The following is a 20,150-nucleotide window of genomic DNA, read 5'->3' as shown; positions in this document are numbered from 1 at the left end:
TTTTTCGACTCGGGAAAGAACTGTAAAAACCTCCAGCCGCCGCTGCCTCGTCTCACCTCTCCGGGGGCAGCTCGTTCTTGCTCGTGGAACGACGGCGTGTGCGTGCGCGAGGGTGTGTGTGGCGGGCGGCCCGGGCCGAGCCGAGCTCGACCTACCGCCAGTGCCGCGCGACTCGGGAGGGGAATCCCGGTTTTTTGTTTTTGGATTGCTCCAAAGCGTGAATCACATGGATTTAAAAAAATACTAGGAAATCGAGCAGAGCGAGGGGTTCCGACTCGGCCCGCCCGCCCGCCAGCCAGTCAGGTCAGACGCTTTGTTTTGTAAATGTTCTTTAAAAATTTTAATCTGCCACCCTGGTCCACCCGCACCTTCCCCGCGACGTCGTGGGGTTGGTTTTAAGTTTAAGATCTACCCCAGGGGTTGGGGTAGATCGTGCGGGGGCGGGGGCGGCGGCGGGCGCGGGGGCGAGACCTGGGTCCTCCTCTGGGTAGCGTGGAGTCTGGTGGAAAGCCCTGTAGGGCGTGTGCGAGTCTGCGGCCGGAGGAAGTTGGTCCCACTCGGAGGGCGTGCGGCGCAGAGGCTGAGGGCGAAGAGGAACTTGCGCACCCGGGCGCGATCCTCGGCCGAGGCGGAGAGAGCGAGGCGCCGCTGCGCCGCGGGGCCCGCGCTCGGAACAGGTGGGCGGCTGCGCTGCAGAGCCTCCGCCAACTAGGGGGCTCGGGGCGGCGGCGACGTGCTCCTGCTGTTGACCAAGCAAGCCCCGGGGCGCCGTGTGCGGAGTAGGGCGGCTCGAGGCACGCGTGGTCCCGACGGGCTTCCCGCCGCCTGCACTCTCGAGTGGGCACGTCCCCGGGTCCCTGAGACGGCTGAGCCTGGCCGCGTGTAGGCCGAAGCCGGGGCGAGGCTTAATTTGCAGTTAATGAATCTTTTCCAGAAAGTCCGCGATCTCCAGCCAGAGGCTGTGAGTGCCCGCGCGCACGAGGGCGCGCGCCGCCGGCGTCTAAAGGGTTGGGGGGTTGCGGGGATGGAAGAGCGAAGGAGGGGGGAGGGTTATGTGTATTTAAAAACAAACCTTAAAAAAAGAAACCAGCGCGCTTCAAATAGGTATTCGTACAGCCTCTTGTGTCTAGAGTAGACAGCTCAGGGTTTTAGCTGGGTTTTTTTGTTTGTTTGTTTCTTTTTTGAGAGAAGGCCAGAGGAGGGGTAGTGGTATTTGATTCTAGGGGTAGTCTCTGGAGAAAAATCCTTAAAATGACTTGGGAATAAAAACGAGGAGGAAATGGCCCACCCCAGAAGGTGGTGGGTGGTGAACGCAGACAGACTTGGGTATTTGTAGCCATCTGACACTTCCTGTGGCACTGGAAACGGACACCGCGGGCCGAAATCAATCCTTACGAGGTGTTGGATTCGGTTTGGCCAACAGAATTGCTTGTGTGGAGGTCATTTTAATTGTCGGCCTCCGAGACTCCTGTACGTGGACACTTGGAAAATACATTTGCTTCTCGACCCTTCCCACTCCACCCCCGACCTGTTATCTGGTCTGGGCTTTGCAGTGTTGGTTCCCGTGTTTATTTTGGGCATGATTTCACCGCGAGGAGGAAGGGGGGAGATGGCGGTGATTAATATGCCGTCCAGGTTTAACCCGAGGCTGGCCTTTAGTGTGCGGGTTTACGCCGCCACTCACCGGGATTGCCTGGGGTAGTGGGGGGGGGCGCGCGCGCGGGGTTCGGGCGCCAGGCGCTCCGCGGGCAGGTCGGGGTTGGGGCTCGGACGGCCCCAGCGCTGTCCTTTGAGGCGCTGTCACCAGTAGGTGACTGAGAGTTAATTAGGAAGTTTTCTCCGGATCAATGGGCCGCACAGCTCATTAGCGATTCTCTCCAGCCCTTTGCAGGGCCGGCCGGGCCTGTGCCTCCCACAGAGGCCGGGGCCCCGCGGCCCGGGCTGCGGAGAGCGCCTCTGGGAAGTGGGGAGGGATGGGCGGCGAGGGGCGACCGGGAGGCGAGTGTAACTTGGCCGGGCGGCGCGTTGCGTGCGGCGCCTCGAGGCCCGCACAGCCCGCTCTTTCTTCCTGCTCTCGGTCGCCTCGACTGTGTCTTTAACTCGCTCCCGCTCGCGTCGCTGCCTGGCTGCTCCTCCCCGCCTCCCTCGCCTATCTCTTGTTCTCTAAGCACGACGCCTGTGCTCCCCGCCCAGTTTGGGATTAGACAAGATAAAAATAGGACTGCCCAGCGCACAGAGCTGTGACTGTGCCCCGGCAGCCGGGCTGGCGGGAGCGCTGTGGGCCGGGGCCGGGGCAGACCCGCTGTGCGCTCGGGGCAGCCCGAGCCCGTAGAGTCCCACCCCGACCCTGCAGGCGCGGTCACGCTCCAGCGTTCTGTCCGCCGGGAACCGTGCGGGCAGGGGGTCCTGGGTAGGGTCTCCGCGCTCTCGCGGGTGTTGTTGGTGTGCCTGTGATAGATGGGTCTAGACAGGCATGCAGGCTCCCTCCCGGCTGAAGGACGGGAAGCGGGGGGCGGGCCGCGGAGGCGGCGGCAGACTCCCGTGAGCGAGCGAGCCTTCGGGCCCAGCGACCAGGGTGGAGGGAAGGCTGCGAGGGTTTCTCTTAACCCTTTAAAGACGATAGGGAGAGTGGGGGTGGGGAGTGTAGTAGAAATTCCTGGAGGCAAAGTAGCCCCCTGGGGAGAGGAGGCGGGAGTCTGGGCTTAGGGTTTTCCTTTCTCTTCTGTGTATGCAGTCTCACATCCTGGTACATTGGGCTCGATTCTTCGACGAACCAAACGCAGCTGCTAGGTGATCTAATTTGACCCGATACTTCTCAATGGGGAAGGTGTGAACACACACGGTGGGCACCCTCACTTAAGGAACTGAGTTGGGGAGATGCAGAGGTTAGACCTTACCGTTCCCAGCGGCCCAGTATGTGAAGGTCTGCTCAGAGCTTTAGTCAGTGGGGCCTCTGACCGAGAGTGTTGCCTACCAAAGACCCAAGCCTGAAATGCCTGGCCAGTGCATACAGGTATGCGTCGGAGAGAGCAAAGGGGTCCTTGAGTTGTCTATGTAAATAAAAACACTTTTAACCATGAACTTGTGGAGAGTTCAAATAAGATATGTGCAGGGAGGCAGCCTCCAAACAGGAGTTGGACAGTGATGTGTACAAGATCGATCATTTGTATACACATCCATGGGGTCAACATTGAATGGGTCTAAAAATTTAATACAACTCCGCAGGCATTGGTCTCGTTCTTTCCCTGAGGTAGAAATTGGTGGGTGGGTTACCCTATAGAGAAATGAATCATTAGTCACACTCCTCTCTCCTTCCCCCTCCTCTTCCTTTTAGGGTTTGGAGTCTTAGGGGATCCTCTAGTTACATTAAACTGCAAACCCATATTGGTCTGGGAACGAGCCCCATTATAGGCAAAGCAAGAATGTAAGTCGTGGGGAGGTGTACGTATTAGACAGGAATGCACAGATTAAGATGTGCGCCTGAATGACATGTGCTGAGACAAATCAAGACACTTGGGCTCTGGTGCCCACATGGAACAAGAGATACAGAAGAGAGAAAGAACTGGCCGCGAGGAATGTAAACATGGGTATGCAAATACTGAGACCTAGAGCGAGATTCTAGGAGAAAATCCCAGAGTTTGTTGAGCTGGAAACTGGAGCAGAATTTCTGTAAGTTCGTTCGAGAGACAAAAGCCCATTTAAAGGTGTGAAGAGGGTCACTTGGAAACACAAAAAGCATTCACATGCATACATCCATGCTTAGATACACAGGCTGAATGACAAAAACTCCTCAATGCCTGATGAAGATTTTCCTGCCCGGTGAGACAGAGCAGGGCACGGAAGTGTGGGCCACACGACCACATTCGCACACTCATTCACTGGGAAATACTGTGTCTTCGGCTAGAGGGAAACTGAGGGCGACGGTGCCTAGCTAAGGGTGGATGGCCCTTGGTTACTAAGATTGCTTCTGGTTATAGTTTCTTCGCATCTAGAGTGGGGAAGAGAGTATGTCTTGAGCAGGTAGGAGGATTTCTGAAAGATTTTTGAGTTCTGGACCCTGAGAGGATGGATGGTGGAGGAAAAAGAGGAGTAGCTTTGCATTCTGGGTCGGAAGCAAGGGATGTTGCGCTCCTATAAGCCCTGTTTGCTAAGGTGGCGCAGGGCCTAGTGAACTGAGAGAGACTGAACCGAAAGAAGTGCGAAGCTCGGCCTCTGGGCGGAATCAAGGGGGGAGGTATGCTTTCTTTCCCTTTTTTTTCCCCCCTTGAGGAGACCGTGCGGGGACGGCCAGCGTAGGGAGGATTAGCAGGCGCCTCTGTGACCCCAGACGCGCGCGTAAACTCGGCTTGGGTTTGATTTGCCCGCGGCGTCGATTTGCCACGGTCCCTCTTTGTCTGAGCCCAGCCGGGAATTCCAGCTTTTATTGGGAAGACCGCACTCGGGTGGAGCCCGCGCTGGGTCGGGCATGACAGCCGGGCCCGCGGGGCTGGGCAGGAGGCTCGCCGGCCTCCGAGCCGCCCGAACCCCAGGACGGTCCTCGGGAGTGCCCAGCAGCCCCGGCAATGCCACCTCGGTGGTTTCCTCGAGGGCGGCGGGCCCGGCAGACCCAGCCCGGCGGGGCGGGGGGCCTCACTTGGGCCGCCGTACCGCCCCTCTCCCCGCTGGCCCCACCGCTCCCCCGCCCGCCCGAGGAGCTCTGAAGGCCCTTTGTTAAGCTCCAGGGTCACACCCGTGCCCCGGGGGCCGCGCGGGGGCGGGAGGACCTTCTCCTGGCTGGAGGAGCCCGGCCCGACCGGGCTGCCTCGCCCGAGTGTACGGCCGGCAGGATTCCGTCTGTTTGCAAGGCTGGCTGCGCTGCCGGGGCCTAGATGGTGGCGCTGGCTTGAGAAGCAGCCGGGGCAGGAGTGGAAGGTCTTCTCAGGCCACCCCCGTGGCAGCCAAGCCGCCTGTGCCCCGAGCACTTGGCCGTGGACGTCTCCCAACCTCCAGCCCGGCCCGACGGCTTTCGCTGGTTGCCCCCCATGTGTTCCTCCGGAAGGGATAGCTGACTTTCTGTTGGATGGGAATTAACCAACGAACTTTCCCCCCCCGCAACGTTTCTGTAGAAGGCCCCCTTTCCCAGCGCAGGCTCATTTCCGCCGGCCCCTAGTCGAGGGTGTTGGAAATGGGGGGGGGCGCGTCCCCGCACTTTGTTATTTCTTAGAACCATGTCTCCCCGGCCAGCCATCGCCCCTCAGCACCCATGGGCTCTGGCGCCCCGTGATTAGACTAGCGGGGAAGTCCGCTAGGAGAAGATCCTGACAGCATAAAATAGAATTTGATCTAAAAGACAGTTTCCAGTATAATCTCATTATGCATCACAGACTCCCGGTGTTATTTTGTGGAAGGCGGACAATGATCAATTTACATTGACCCGGGGCTGGGCGAGCTTTTAGATGGTAATTGCCATATTGATTTGCATGCAAAAAGGAGACCTGCTAAAATTAAAGACCGGAAGCTAAATGAAACTAAATTTCTTGTCTAGGTGCAAACCAGAGGAACTACTGGGGGGAAGAGGGTGAGTCAGGTCAGGGTGCCAGGGGCAAGAGCAGGTGAGAGGCCCAAGAGCTCCGGGAGGTCACAGATTTGGGAGCGATCTTTGCCCTGGTGATTTCAAAACGTGAGGAGGGGGCTTGTATAGGGTATGGGGACCCAGCAGGGAAAAGTTATAAACAGGCACTATTGCATTGAAGGCACTGGGATCTTTTAATGCTAATAGTAACTGCGAGGGGGGAGGAGAGGTTTATAGGGTTATAGGGGTCTTCCTGCACCATTTCCGGCACCCCCCATTTCTATTGTTCTACCCGAGCGCTCATAACCGTGCCAAGAGCACCCAAATTCTTGCATCTGAAGAGTTAAATTTTTTTTTAAAGACAGGCCTTAAACTTCCCCCGCCCCCCCTCCCCCCGCGTCTGGTCTTTCGAAGAGAGCGAGAGTAGGGGGCGGTTCTGCATGCCGCTGCGGGCAGGCCTGGACCTTTGGAGGCTGCGGGAGTTCCTCCCCGGACGCAGCAGCAGCCCCAGACTCGGCCGCACGCCGATCGCTTTGGGAAGCGGCTCGCTCCAGGTGGCCCAAGTGGCGGGGGCGGGGGAGGGTCTGCCGGGGCCAGGGACTCACGGTGCCCGGGGGCGGGGGTCACCTCCCTGGAGGTTGGAAGGGCCTGCACGGAGGGTGTGGAGGAGGGAAGGCGGGGGCTGGAAATCCTGTCCCAATCAGCGGTGATGGCCAAGGCCGGAAAGTTTAAAAAAGAGAGAAAGCCACTGGCTGCGAGCCAGGGGCTGCCGGGCCGCCGGGGCGTGTTTGGCTGACTAGAGGGGTGAGGACCCGGCTCCGCCATCGCCTCGGTCCCTCCCGCTGCGGAGGCCCTGGCCTGCCCCAGGCGCTCCTGGAGCCATTTCACACATCCGGAGCCTCGGCCACTGGAGGAGCCACCCGCCCGGGGCCGGGAAGCCGCAGGGGCGGCTGAGTGTCCGGCGCTCCTGCCCGTTCCCCTTCCCACCGAGCTGAGCTGGAGACGGCCCTCGGTCGTGGAGCCTGTGGCGTCTGTGGCATCGGGTGTGGATGGTTCCCGGAGCTTCTGAAAGCCCGGGGCAGACCAGGAAATTGAAGATGGGGTGGGGAGGGGATGTTGAGCGCTGACCCTGCGCTGCTGGGATGAGAAGTTGGGGAGAGGAGAGATAACCCCAACCTCCGGCTTGTCTCGGGACTTGGCTTTTTGGGGGGACCCCCAGGAGTCCAGGAGGGTCCAGCATCTTGCAAGCCGCTTCCCCCTCAGTTGCCTCCCCAGCCCACTTTGGTCCCTGAGTTTTTCATTCAAGTCCTAGGAAAGGTAGATGTAGGCAGTCTTTCCAAAGGGCTTTTGCTCTGTCTAGATAATTTGATTTATTGCTTTATGTGGCAAGCCTTCTTCTAGTTCCAGGTGTCAGCACTTTTTATAGAGACCTAAGAGTAGCACCCACCTCCCACTGCCTGTTCTGGGCTCCTGGAGGAGGGGAAAGTGGAGCCTTGTTGGGAACCCCTGGCCTCACACCAGGGTGTTCCAGTGTAGGGAGATGGGTAGGATGTTGGCAGAAATTTCGAAAGACTTCACATGGACCAAGAGATTTCTGGGTGTAGGAGAAACTAGGGTGCGGGCTCCTTGTGGACCGAATTTCATAGGTGTTAAGTGCTATCCTTTTACTCTGTATTGGAGTACAAGGGCCAAGGAAGGCTTCCGAACTTCTTGTGGATTCTGGATGGCACAATTTGACCAATAATTGGCTCCTCTCCTCAACTCCAGGACTGAGTTTGACCGTGGCCCATTTTTACTAGCTGTGTGACCTTGGGGGCAGGTTATTTATGGCCTCTGAGCCTCAGTAAGTTTCTTCATTTGTAAGACTGGGAATAATTTTCCACCTTTAGGATCAAAGAATACTTGGCACATAGTAGGCCCGGAGGATTAGTAATTGCTTTGAATGACTGGTCAGATTCCTATAGGTTGCTTCTCCATCCCCTGCTGCCCCTGAGATGCCCGAGCCCCCCCCCCCCCGCCGCAAGACCTGCGTAGGCCAGTGTCTGGGGGCCAACCTGCAGGTTAAGCTCCCCTCCAAGGGTATTCCTGAGGCTATTCCTCCAGGTCTGCCTCCGTGGGTTCCTCTTTCCCTTTGTTACAGTTCTTTGCATTCTGGGCTTTAAAGGAATCCATATGAAAAGGCTGGGATTTTTTTTTTCTCCCCCTAAGTGGGATCATTTATATGGTTAGGAATTGATTCCAGAACCGGTATCTAGGTGCTCTTTGGCAAGTCCTCCCGTCATTCTTTCGGGGAGAGGGAACAGCAGCGGCTGGAGGGGAGAGACCTGGTGGGAAGAGGTGAAAGGGTCTGGCCCACTGCAGGGGCCAGAGGTGCTGTGGTTTGTCTGATAGGGATTAAGTCTGGATGTTATGAGGTCTCAGTGTGGTTTTCAATAAAAGTCTGTCAGGGATTGCTTCTTTTCTATCGATATGTATTTAAAAAAATTACTAGCATGAGAAGAAAACCAGACCTGTATGGATCCAGGCCGGTAGTGAGCTACTGTGATCAGGTTTCCTACTAGACTCCCAGAGGGGAAGTCAGCGTTTGATTGAAGCTACACTTGGTTCTTGACTCTCTGGGGATGCCTGCTCTGAAACAGGAGCGCTCCCTTTCTCTCCTCCCCCACCCCATCCCCCTTTTCCCTTCTTCCCCTAAAAGCCTTTGTGCTGAAAGAGCTTCAGTAGGCATGAGTCCCTGGTACCTCTCTAAAGAATGCCTTTCAGCCTTTGCTGACATTGTTTTGTGAACAGTGGGTTTTACCAGGCCAGCAGTTTTCCCCCCATCTTAGCTCACTATTTTAGAGGTTCGAGTATGCGCAGGATGCGCCCAACTGCAGTGCTTTCCAGTGTGTGTAGCCAGGGCCTTGCCTGTAATCTGAAGACACCTTAACCTTTGCCCTAGGTGCCCCCCCCGGGGGTGGGGGTGGTGAAGGTGGGGAGAGCAAGGACAGGGGATCGTTGTTGAGTGTCTGTTTGTTTTCTCCAGCCACAGAGGCAGAGGGGTGGAGTGGGGCGAGGCCGAGAGTACGTTCCAGCCTTGGGTCTGATTTAAAACTTGGTTTAATTGGAGAAACTCTTAGGCATTTAACAGTTCTGTACAAATGCAAACTTGAAATAGCTCTAGGCCTACGTCAACTAGGAAAGAATAAATGAAGTACAGAGATGTCCAAACTATGTAAATCCTAGAGTTGTCTGCCCTCCCATAAACACATGACAAGTGCCAAGGCATTTCCAGTCAAAACACCCATGGAACCAGCAGCCTCCATCCTTTGTATTTATTATTTTATTAACAGCATTTTACACAGCATTTAACAAGCACAGCCTGCCTGCTTTCCACCACGGCTCTCAGCAGACTGAGGGGTGGAAAACAGATGGGGGTGGCGAGGAGTGGTCTCTAGAAGAGACTTCTAAGCTGGAGAGATCTCTTCAGATGGGCAAGGAAAAGGAACATTTGGGGTTCCTTTCTCCTGGCCCCAAAGAGAAGACAAAAGTAATGCTTTGGAGGAAGAAATCCCCTCTCCCTTTTCCGGAGGAAAGTTGTGCAGATGTGGTCTGTCTAGTCTCCACTTGGATTCCAGAAGGTGTGAAGCAGGGTCTTCTTTCCCAACACTCTGCCCATCAGTTATTGGTGCTTTTCAAAGAATAAGTATTTGTCTGCTATCATTATTCTATATCCTGGTGGAAAGTTTATAACGAAAACTGATGCCTTTCTTAAGTCATAAAATGAGCCTTGTATGATTATTTAATTAAAATCTATTTAAGGACCGATCAGGCATGTAATTTGCGCTAATAATGACGATTATGGAAATGTTCGACTTAACCAAAAATCATAAAAGGAGACATTTTGGTCAGTGGGGCGACCAGGAAGGATTCAGGGAGTTGGACGGTTTTCCGAAACGCACGAGGCTTTGGGCTGCAGAAAGTGCCGGGCTGCCTAGCCTCTGGGACCACGGTAGAGAGGGCTGCAGGACCCCAGGCCTGGCCGGGGCAGGCCGACCCACACTTTGCTGAGCAGAGAAACCGACCCTGGGAGTCTGAACAACCTTTATTCCCAGCTGAGGAAATGGGGGAGGGGGCCTGGGAGGAGGAAACTCTGGGAGAGCTGATGAACCGCACAGAACTCTGCGCGAAATGGCTGTGTTCTCTTGCTTTAACAATCAGCAGCGACACACGCATTGCTGCCTCGGCTAGCCTTGGCTGGAGCCTGGAGGGGTGGGGGGAGGGGGGTCTCTTGTTCCGGAGAAACCTGCCAGCTGCTGGGCTTGGTGCGAAGGCAGACACAATGCTGCTGTTGTTGGTTTGATCTCTAACTGGATTGTTAGTCTGGCTTTAACTGTGTGGTAAGGGGGGAATGTGAAGGCTGTTTACAGCGAGTGCAAATAATGTGACAGCTGTTGGTGCACGAGCAGAGCTGTGCCTCCTCGGCGCTCACACAAAGCGCGCACTATGCAGGCCCGCGGAGAGCTGCAGAGGTGGCCGCCCCTTGCTGGCCCGGGAGCCCTCGGATGCGCTGCGAGAGAGCCCTGGGCGGCGGCACCCGCCCCCCCCGCACCCCGCGACATGCATCTTTCTGGCTCCTGGGATCGTGGTGGACGTGCGCGCTGGTTGGTGTGTTGTGGTTTAGGGAACTTGTTAGGCAGAGGTGGCAGGAGAGGGCCTGCGGGGTCATGAGTGTCAACTGTCTGGAGGGGTTTGGCCGGGATCTGTTGACCTGGGGCCTCAGTGGCTTGTGACCGGGTTGTTAAGATTTGGGAAAATAACTTTCCGCCCTAAAGCAAGCCTGTTGGAAAGAATGTATTATTAACTGAAGGCTTTCTGGAAATTGCAGAGGCTCTGAAGGCCGTTGTTCTTCCTCTGAAATGGCCCTGTTATTCAGACAAGTTCAAGAGACGGGCGGCCGCTGTGTTCTATGCCCTCGGCCCTGTTTCCTGGATTGGAAACACAAGTGTGTAGGTTCAGGACCCGAAGGGGGGTGAATGGGGGTGGGGAGGGGTGCAAGTCGGCTTTTGATCACCCGCCTCCCTTTGCCTTCCCGGTTTTTAAGAGCGCGCTTGCCTTTCAGCTGCAGGACCAACGGTGCTGTCTTGAGCTCTGCCCACAGCGCCACCCACTCTGTGACTTAATCAACTAAATGCCCAGAGCCCGGCCTTCTCTGAGTTCCTGGTCCTCTGCCAGGCACTGCGGGGAGGCGCCAGGGTGGGAGGGAGAACAGTTGGTGGGTGGCAGCAATAGCCCGCTGGGCCGGTCCAAGCTGGCGGGGCTCAGGATGGTCCAGAAGATGGGCCTGCCCCTGGGCTGTCCTGGGGCAAGCTGGGTGTAAACACCACTCCCCCCAACCTCAAGGTTGAAGGCTTCCGCAGCCCTGGCCCCCGGGCTTTGGAGGATCATTTAGAGCTGACTTAACTCTATATCCTGCCCTTCTGTGTGACTTCGGCCCCTGAGTGTACAGCTTGCAGGATATCTGCAAATTATGGGTCCACCTCCGCCCCACCCTGCCCCCAGATCTACTCTCTGGGTTATAATGTGGACTTCTACATCTAGTTGGGTTCCCTAGTGGGGAGCTGGGAGATGCTTCTGGAATGATACATGAACTTCGGTGCCAGTTCTGTAAACTGGTCTCTTTTTATGACGTGTGCCATTTTCTGTAGGAATGTTGCTTGCAAAACGAGTTTCGCCTTGGAGGAAAAGGGGAAAGATAAACAAGCCTGCAACGCCAAAGCGTTGGCAGTCTTTCCCTCCTTCCAGCTCTCTTAATGCAGCCGGGCTGCATTTCCAGGATAAGACTCGTGCTTGTGAAGAGGGACTCTGGTTGGCTTTTTTTTCCCCCGAAGCAAACGCAAATCAGAGAAAAGTAATTTTCTTTCAACGATATGCAACGTATTAGTCTCTTGTTATCGTGCTCCGAGGCAGGCCTCATTTGCGCGTCTGCCAGCTCGCTCACATCTGCTCGGCGCTGTTTGGGGCATTTTAACCTTGGTGGTGTCGTGTCTGGTCCCACGGATCAAGGAGGAGTAATTAAGCTCTGAACAGCTAGAAAAATTCACGGGCCCCCACGTCTACCGCAGTTTTCCCACAGCTTTGTTTGGGGGTGTTCCGGGTTCCAAGATGAACAGACGTGGGGTTCCTATTGTTCCTCGTAAAGAAAGTGGGCGCCCCCGTCCTCCTCTGACCCTCACCCCCAGCCTTCCCAGGACTCCCAGGCTGCACACAATCAGCAGGGAAGCCGGGTGCAGATCACAGGACCCTGTGTTTTATGCATCTTTCATTCGTAAAAAGTTCCTTTGTGCTTCCTGTGTGTACTAATGATAGCTGTCGTTAATAGCTTTCTGGTATAGCGTTCCTTGTGGGGGGAGGAGTTTGCAGTGAGTTCACTTTATTTCTACAAAGCCCTGATGGAGGCTGCAGTGCAGTGACACCCCCTCTAGAGTCGTGGTCTATGGATCGTTTATTCTGGATTTGTTTCCAGGTTGTGTAGACTCCAAGTGGGATCCCAGCCTGTAGGGACCAGACCCGGGGGGGTGTGGAGGGTGGGTGGGCGGGGAGGAGTGGAGTAAGGTCGATTAATTGCATTCAACCGAGGTTTCCTGTCCTGGGCTGCTGCCTCCTGTTGAGGGACACCAGCTTCCAAATGGGGCCCCCTCTTGCATACACGCGTGGTTGTGTGTGGCACAACCGTGAAAGAAAGTGAAAGGAACAAAAAGCCGAGGCCTGGCGTGGGGGGGGGGGCGGGTTGGAAGGGGGAAGGGGAAGTGTCTGAGGTTGGTCCAAGAACTGACGGGGGGCCACGGCTCTGTTTTGGGGGAAGGGGGTGTGTGGCGGGCAGCCCCGGTTTGGCAGCGGCTCTCCCGGTCGATCCTTGCTGGTGCCCCCCTCCCCAAGCCCCCGAGCCCCCTTTTACAGTTGGCTACACCTGGCTTGCATCTTTGAATCGGGGAAGGTGGGGGAGGCGTCCACGGAGAGAACACTCCAGACTGGCCGAAGGGAGCGCAGGACGATGGGCTGGAGCGGTCTCCAGTCAGTGCCCACTCCCCTGGGGCGCGCCGCCGCACATCCTGGGTTCTCCGTGCGCCCACCCAAAGTTGCTTTTTGTCAGAGATTCAGCGGCAGGCGCCTGGGAAGGGGGAGCCCAGAGGAGCGCGCGGGCGGGGTGAGCTGGGGTCGGGCTAGCCGAGAGATCCGGGGGTCCTGGAAGGTCGGGCGGGGGGTGCGTGTGGGGGGTCGGCCCCGCGCGGGGACCTGGCGGAGGAGGGGCGAGGAGCCTGCGGCAGCGCGGGTGTGTGTGGTGGGAGAGAAAATCCCTTTGTTGCCGACCAATCCGTGCTCAGGGCTGAGGCGGGGGAGGGGGCGCCCTTCCCCCACTCGCCGCCGCCGCTGCCGGCCAAGTTCACTCCCGACTGACCCGAGTGGCTCGCGGCGCTATCCTGGCGCCCTGGGAGGAGGCAGGGAAGGTTCTGGTTGCTCAAAAGGTCAGGGCCAGCCACGTGAGTTTCCCGTCCCCCACCCCGTCACACCCGCACTCCTGCTCCGCAGCTCTGTTACTAATGCAAAACTTGGGTCGTGAGTGGGGACGCCTCTGGAGGCGGCGACAGCCATGACTTGGAGTGTGCCAAGAGACAGCGCCTGGACAGGCTGGATCACTCCTCCCACCCCCCACTCCCCCCCAGCACCCATGCCCGGCTGCAGGACCCAGTCGGGCGACCTCCTTCAGCCACACCCCAGGAAGCCTGCGACCCTCCCCCCGACCTGGGGGCATCCTTGGGGTTCCCCTCTCCCCACTGCTACACATACTGGGGAAAACATCCCAGGAGGACTTGCCCCAACGCTGCACACCCTGGACCGCTTTTTCTCATCTCCCACCTCCTCGCGGCCCCCAATGCTAAAATAGGAACTTCTTCATCCCTCCCTTCCTTGACGCCAGTAGAGAAGTGCCTGTCTGTGACTCAGTCTGCGCTTGGAGCAGTCCCAGGAAGGGCTCCCGTGCCATCAGTTTTGGGCTTCCATGAAAGCCACACACTCTGCAGAAGATCACCCCTCCCTGGCCCCCTCTGTGTCCCTGCCTCAGCCTTCCCTCTGCCGCAAGGAAACTATATAGCCATTCTGGGGTTTGTTTGTTACGTAGAATGTTTAGTGGAGTCAGATGCTGTTTAATGGGTTAGATGTGGCCTGCACCAGCTATTGCCAGGCAGAACTCAAGTCCATAGTGCAGTTTAATCCTCTGGAAAACACGGTGCCAAAGATTTACAGATGAGGGGGCCAAAGTTGAAGAGGTCCGGCCACCTGCCCAGAGACACGCCATGGATGAGAGTGGGAGCTGGGAGGCTGTGGTGACTGCGCACGCGCGCGCGCGTGTCCTCCACAGAGAACCAGCCATGCCCGTGCAGTGAGAGACACCCCTTCCCCGAAGAGGTCCCCAGCCTACGGAGGGCCGTGGCACATGGCATGCTGGCTGGGAGCCCTGCCGTCTGCCCGGCCTTCTGAGCCAGAAGCTCCCCAAAACCCGTCCAGGTGTTCTTGGTCACTAACTGGATAAGTGCCTGATGCGGCATGGGGTGCCTAGAGAGTGAGGCCCTAGGAAGGGGCACCGTTAGTATTGGAGTGGAGTTGGGATGGTTTGGTGGCGCTGCTTCCCATTCCGACGCTGTCACTTGACAAGCGTGCTGTGCAGACTTGAACCAATCCATCAGCGCCTCAAGGGCGGAGGCAGTGGAAAGTGGCCCGGTGCCAGGAGGAGCTGGGGTGGAGAGAAAGGAGAGGTGGCAGGAGTGGCCTGGTGCTGCCTTCCTCCCTGCGCTCACGCCAGCCTCTCACGGCCACTGCTCCTTCCTTTGCAATCTGTTTGTTGCCTGGCAAGGGAAGTCGCCTTTAAAGAAAAAAAACAAAACAAACGTTCTCTCCTTCTCCTCATTCCATAATGGTGTCTTCATAGCAGGAATCGGCAGAACGGTGGTGGGTACAGCTGGGGACCCGTGTGCCCCCTCGTGTCTTTTCACAGAGGGCCAAGGTGCCCTCACTCAGGGATGCCGAGGTTGGGGGGACAGCTCCTAATCTTGGTCCCTCTGACCTCTTTCTGCCAATCAGGCTCTTCTCCCCAGCGTCCAGGCCAAGCTCGGATGCTAATCATAACTCTTGGCTCCCGGACCAGATGACTGCCCAAGTCTGTCGAGGGAGACTCAAGCTCTCCTGTGCTTGCCCCTAGGGCCAGACCGAAAGCCGGAGACCACGCGGCGAGTCTGCGTTTTGCAAGCCGGGTCTCTCCCAGAACTGGGTGTTCAGCGGGCAGCCACCACAATTCCTGGTCTGTTCTTCAGAAACCAGACCCTCCTCCGTCTCCCCGGCTGACCCCTTCTCTTGGCCACCTTCCCTCTTCATCCCTATCCCACATCCTTGCCCCCTTCTCTCCACTGCTGGAAAAAAGGGTTAAAACCCAGAGCCAAGGTGTAGCTTAGCAGCTCCCACTGGAAACAGGTTGGTGCTTGTAAAGTGCTTTTCATGGACTTCACACATCTTGGCACTTCCAGAAGCATCACCCACCTGTGGAAGAAAAGGGGGGGGGGTCGTTGAGAAATAAGGGCAGATGAGCCTCTTATATACAGCAGCAAAGCGCCTGCTCTGTCTGTCATCTAAATCACGTCATTTGCCCCCTGCAGCATGACCCACAGCCAAGGGTGAGGGAAGTCACTTTTGAAGAACTTTTCCTTGGAGGTTAAAAAAAGAAGAAGAAGAAAGTAAGAAAGACCCCCAACTATTTCAATAGCCGCTTCTAGAAGAGGAATGGGGTGAGCGTGGCGGTGTCTCTGACCCTATCTGTGTGTCCCTTGTGCCCAAGATCCCCTTAGTTAGTTCTACATCCCAGAGAGATGGGGGGTGGGCCCGTTTCTCAGTGATGGTGGGGTGTACGCAGTACGGCCTTTGCCCAGGATGAGGGTGTTCCTGCCCAGGATTTGGGCTGTCATTCTGGAGAAGGGCCTCACACCAGGCAGGGCCCCCGGCTCCTTGGCCCTTTCCGCTCAGGTCCATCTTTGGCCTGGAACCTGAAGAGTTAAGAGTCTTTAGCTCGTTGCAATGAAATTATGGCTGGCAGTGGCGCCGCTGTTTGTTCAACAGACCTCCAGTTTTAAACAGTTCACAAAAAGTTCATGGGGCAGCTAAAGATTATAAGTGTGTGTGTGGGTGTGTGTGGGTGTGTGTAGTCAGCAGGATCCAGTACTGAGCCTTGCCCCTCCTCCTCTTGTTTCTTCACGGCCAGCCCCCCGCCCCGCCCCCACTCCCGTGACACTGGACCACGCTCGGGGCCTCAACCCTCCATCTGACCCTGTGCACGTAAGAACACTTCATCCTGACACTGGGTGTTATTTATCTGTGCGGCGTTAATATTGAAAACCCCACCAGACAAGACCTGGAAGGGCGGGGAGAGGCTTTGAAAGCACCCCGTGGTCCCAGGTGTCTCTAAACTGCATTCCCCTCTCATGCTAAGTCCAGGCCGCCCTTTCTAAAGAAAAGCCCTTTCAAGGGAAGGGGGCTGCTGGCCCTTTTTGAGGGGAGGGGAGAGGGCTCAGTAGGATGATTGTGGCAGCGGCCTTTCTGTTTCCTCAGTCAGGTGCTCAGAGGTCCTTGTCCCAAGGTGACAACTAAAGGAGACATGTAAGAGGCAGCTTGTGTAAGTTTTGAAGACTGGAGCACCAGAAGATTGGGGCTTCGAGGGCACACATGCTTCGTCCCTCATCCTTTTCTTAAGGGTTTGGTGGAGTGACCCTTTGGCTTCTGGTATAATGTCCAAATTTCATCATGACACCCAGCCAGGGGGTGGCATGGTGTGGTCCTCCCACTGCAGCCACGGCCAGGACACTTGCACCGAGGAATGTTGCTCCTCCACCTTTTAGATGAGGCTTCCCTGGACATCTTCCTTTTGGTCTTCCTTTTGTTAGAAGGGGCTGCAGGGGTTAGGGAGGGGAAACTTTGTTGAACGTGCCTTCTGGTCGGCCCTGCACTAGTGGTGGCCTGCCCCCAACTTGATTTGTATGTTCGAAACACGGAAGAACAGCCCGTGAGCCCCGCACAGAACCTTCCTTGATGCCCAAGTCCATCTGAGTCCACCTTTTCGGGGCACTGTGGCCAGCCACTGGAAATGCCCCAGTCTGTCTGAAGAAAGGGACGCTTCCTAAAGAAATAGCTTCTCTAAAATCCCACCAGGCCGGACACAACTGGGAGATCCCTGCCTCTCCTCCAGCTTCATCGTTGAGCTCTAACTCCGCGCCGTGTGTCTGCGGCGTGGGGCTCTTGATGAACAGACGGTGTTCTCTTCTGTATAGGGGCCGACGGGGATGCTGGTGGACAAAAGCCTGTGTTAGGACAAAGAAATGCAGAGGGATAGCCTGGCTGGCTTTGGGATTCATAACATATCTTTGGGATCATAACATATCTAACAAGATATAGCAATCTTTTTTGATTTTTTTGAAGTTTAAACAAATAGTGTACTCTGCATGAATTTTGTCTTTCAACTGAATCATTCTAATGTGGAATTTATGATGCTATAGTACTAGTTTACAAAGAAAGTGGAGTAGGCTTCACATATCTCCATATCTTATATTGATGGCACTTAAATTCTAATACCAAACTGTTATTGTTTCATAAACTAGGAGAAAATTGAGCTGATAACGAGCAGGAGAAGCTGGCAGAAACAATAGATTTTCTACTCTTTCTTTCTATTGTGTGTAAGCCTAGTTACCCTAGTTGACCAGTTAATGACAACACATAATGAAATTTTCCTGGCTGCTAATTAATTAGCTCTAATTTCACTAGTTTTGTTACTGGTAAGGCTTCCACTAATTCTATGTGTGAATGTCTTCTTACCCTACTCATCCTATTTTCCTCTTTGAGCTTCCTCAAATGTAGAGAACCCATTTGATTGACTTAAGAGTCAGAAGAGACTTACAATCAGAGAAAAAGCAAAAAAGAATGACTATAATGCCAACTAGTATAACTATTAATTAGAACTTATGTTTTGAGGATTTTCAGACAGAAGAGGGGTAGAAATGATAATAGTTTAGTTTTAGGAAAGCTGTAGTACACAAATAGAACCCCAAATCACACCACAGATAATTTTCCAGGAATTTAATATATCTGATATACACTCAATTTGTGCCCATGAATGGTGAGCAACTGGAAGTAAAGGAGAATCACATAGTTACATTTCTGGACAAATCAGGTTATCAGAATGATGCAATAATGACAGTTTACCTCAGTCACTTCTTAGGCTTTCTTATTTACTATGCTAAATGTTAAATGAGATTCCTGAGTAAAAGCATTACAATGACTTCAGCATTGTGGGACATGAAACACAGTGAGAACTCAGAGCAGGGAAGGAAATAAGTCAGGTAAGCAGGAAAAAGAATTGAAAGAGCTGAAAGATGTATTACTTGGCTGTCAGGTGTTAGGAGAGTTTATTTGTGCTGCTTCTTAATCTTCATAACGCTCTTGTCAGAATGGTAGTAACATACCCATTTTTTTAGATGAGCGACCTTTAACTGTAGGTTGCACTTGATTGTCTGCCAGGTTTTCAAGTCTGTGATGGGGACAGTAATGTCAGAAATTTCAATCCCAGTCAAATCAAGAGCTGGTAGAAACACCATTAAGGAAGTGCATAGTTTTGACCCAAATTTAACCACATTAAAATGTTGTCCTTTCTTCTCCAGGATGATAGTCTGTATTTCAAGAAGAATTCTAATTCTTGCCCCATAACAATTTCTCTGAGTTCTTTGTGCCAACTAAAGCCTTTGATTGATTTTCGTATTAGCAAAGCCCTGGAATTCTATGCAAAATGCTATGAATAGTTATCTACCTATCTAATTATTTTTAGCAAAAGGATGCAGAGCCGTTATCAGATTCTCAAAACTCAATCAGATTATCTAACAGTGTACATTAAATGAGGTAATGAATGCCCTTTCTGGATCCAAACATTATAATATTTTTAATCCTTACCGTGGTGCCTGAAATGTCTATTATCTCTAATTATCAGTAAGGGAACTGAGGCGTCGTAAAGTCTAAGTAAGTGAGAGGTCTGGAATTCAAATCCAGGTCAGTTTCAGTCTTGAACACCCCTAATTCTGTAGCCTACACTGCATTCTATACTCTTACTGTAGATAATCAATAAATGTTCATTTATTTCCTTTACCCCAGTTGGGGACAAAGAACATGGGTGTGTGAAAGAAAGTACAGATCAGTTTTAATGTAAATGATATAATAATAATGCTTGTCAGCAGTTATGGAATATTCATATTGTGCTAGGAGTTGACCATTAAGTACTTTACAGGCATTCTTTTATTTAAAATCTCATATATATAATACCTACCTTAGGAAGTAGGTAATATAAATGTTGCCAAGGTGATTGAAATAACGTGGTCACGTACAGGCAATGAAACTGGGAAAGAGTTTTCTGGGCTGATGGTTGAATTTTGGCCAAGACATTAAGGGGAGAAGGGATGAGCACTGGTGGGGAGACTGAAAACTTATTCATCGTAGGGAGAAAGCACTGGTGGAAGCATTGTACTGCTTGCTTAAGAACTGTTACCCTCATAACCCCAAAACTGAGGTTTTGCTGAAAGCTGAAGGCAGATTTCTTGCAGTGTGAAAAAGAATTTACTGATATCTCTTCATCTCTTCACGTTTGAACACGACTGTTTTGCAGATTGGTTGAAATGACTCAAGTTCTCTTTCAGATCTGGACTAAATGTCTGTATCACAGCATCAGGGCCTATGAAGCAGCATTTGCAAGCCCATACTCACCTCCCCCCTTTTTAGTGTTTTGCACTCTGGAAAAGCAAACAACAGCAACAACAATATCTTACTTCCTTTTATCTATAGTTATTATTAATCTTGTCAAGAAACCCAATTTGATATATTTATGCTAAAATATAAATGAGATTTTTCCAGTTTTATTGAGATTGAATTGATATATAATATTCTATCTGTCCAAGGTGTACAATGTGATGATTGATATATATATATATATATATATATATATATATAGTGTGAAATGACAACCACAGTAAGTTTAGTTAACCTTAATTCACATAATTACAAATTTTATTTTTGTGATGAGAACTTTCAAGATCTACTCTCTTAGAAACATTCAAACGTAAAATACGGTATTGTTAACTGTAGTGACCAAGCTGTACATGACATCACCATTACTCACTTATCTTATAACTAGAAGTTTTTATCTTTTGATCATCTTCACTCATTTTCCTCACCTCCAACCCCCAGCTCTGGCAACCATCATTCCATCCTTTCTATCATGAGTTCAGTATTTTAGATTTCACATATGAGATCCTAAAGTATTTATCTTTCTCTGTCTGACATTTCATTTAGCATAATGCCTCCTAAATCCACCCATGTGGTGACAAATAGCCAGATTTCCTTCTTTATCATGGCTGAATAATAGTAGGTTGTATGCACCCCATTGTCTTCATCCATTCATCCACAAAAAAACACTGAGGATGTTTCCATGTCTTGGCTACTGTATTGGGTTGGCCAGAAAGTTCATACAGTTAATGAATACACT

The 20,150-nt window shown here is 53.3% G+C and overlaps 1 protein-coding gene across 1 annotated transcript in view; it reads left to right on the top strand.

Annotated features, from left to right (window-relative positions):
- Nucleotides 1-324: 324 nt before the first annotated feature.
- The window catches only part of LOC308609973 (uncharacterized protein), a gene marked incomplete at its 5' end in the record, with an annotated part of 33,504 nt that continues 13,678 nt past the window's right edge, over nt 325-20,150 (top strand). The window contains 2 exons of the mRNA XM_081259242.1: nt 325-375; nt 430-961. Of these exons, the coding sequence (XP_081115368.1) occupies nt 325-375; nt 430-783 (405 nt within the window). The 3' untranslated portion in view covers nt 784-961. The remainder of the gene's footprint in view (nt 376-429; nt 962-20,150) is intronic.

The sequence above is a fragment of the Mesoplodon bidens genome (genome assembly GCF_964165515.1).
Source record: "Mesoplodon bidens genome assembly, contig: HAP1_SCAFFOLD_555, whole genome shotgun sequence".
NCBI lineage: Eukaryota > Metazoa > Chordata > Mammalia > Artiodactyla > Ziphiidae > Mesoplodon > Mesoplodon bidens.
The sequence above is the reverse complement of the archived record's forward strand: the minus strand, read 5'-3'. Positions and strand labels throughout refer to the sequence as shown.